At 63.3% G+C, this 630-nt stretch overlaps 1 protein-coding gene across 1 annotated transcript in view; it reads right to left on the reverse strand.

The window, feature by feature from the left end:
- AJM1 (apical junction component 1 homolog) overlaps nucleotides 1–278 on the reverse strand; it is a 5,089-nt gene extending 4,811 nt beyond the window's left edge. The window contains exon 1 of the mRNA XM_035891872.1: nucleotides 7–278. Coding sequence (XP_035747765.1) covers nucleotides 7–278 — 272 coding nt within the window. The remainder of the gene's footprint in view (nucleotides 1–6) is intronic.
- Nucleotides 279–630: the final 352 nt, after the last annotated feature.

The following is a 630-nucleotide window of genomic DNA, read 5'->3' on the forward strand; positions in this document are numbered from 1 at the left end:
GGCAGCCCTGGCACGGGCGGGGGGGTGCCTGGGCGGGGGCGGGGGTGCTCCATGGCCGGGGGGGTGCCCAGTGGCTCGTCCAGCGACTCGAGGAAGTCAAAGCTTCTGCAATGGCGCTTGTTGAAGGGCTGCGGCTCGCGGGGCAGGGAGGAAGACATGGGGGCTTCACATCGTGCCAGGGGCTGGCAGACGATCGAATCCCCGGGGGCTGCAGTGGCCACCTTTATGTCTTGGTACACCGTAGACACCAGGATGTCAGGTGGGTCCGTTCGTGTCATCTTAAAAGCAACTCTTCTCCTGCCAGCTCCCCTTCAGATGACCTCAGAGGAAAGCAGCTGGCCCTGCAAGAGAACAGACGAGGTGCCTAAATCCCGGCGGGGCCCCCGGGGAGCTGCGACAGCACTGGGTAAATCCCCACAGCTCCCGGCTCGGGGCAGGTTTCAGCACCTCTTCAGAAATGTGGGTTCAGGGACGTCCCAGCCTCCGCTGCAGCTGTTAATAGTCAGGTCCCGGCTGGGGGAAGAAGCTGGAAAAAGGTTCCAAATCCGGGGTACAAAGAAAGGAGCGGATGGCAGGGCACCTGTAAGTACTCCCGACGCCGCAGGGGGGCCCGGGAGGGGTAACAGCTCA

The sequence above is a fragment of the Egretta garzetta genome, unplaced genomic scaffold (assembly GCF_000687185.1).
Source record: "Egretta garzetta isolate BGI_Z169 unplaced genomic scaffold, ASM68718v1 scaffold143, whole genome shotgun sequence".
Classification (NCBI taxonomy): Eukaryota; Metazoa; Chordata; class Aves; order Pelecaniformes; family Ardeidae; genus Egretta; species Egretta garzetta.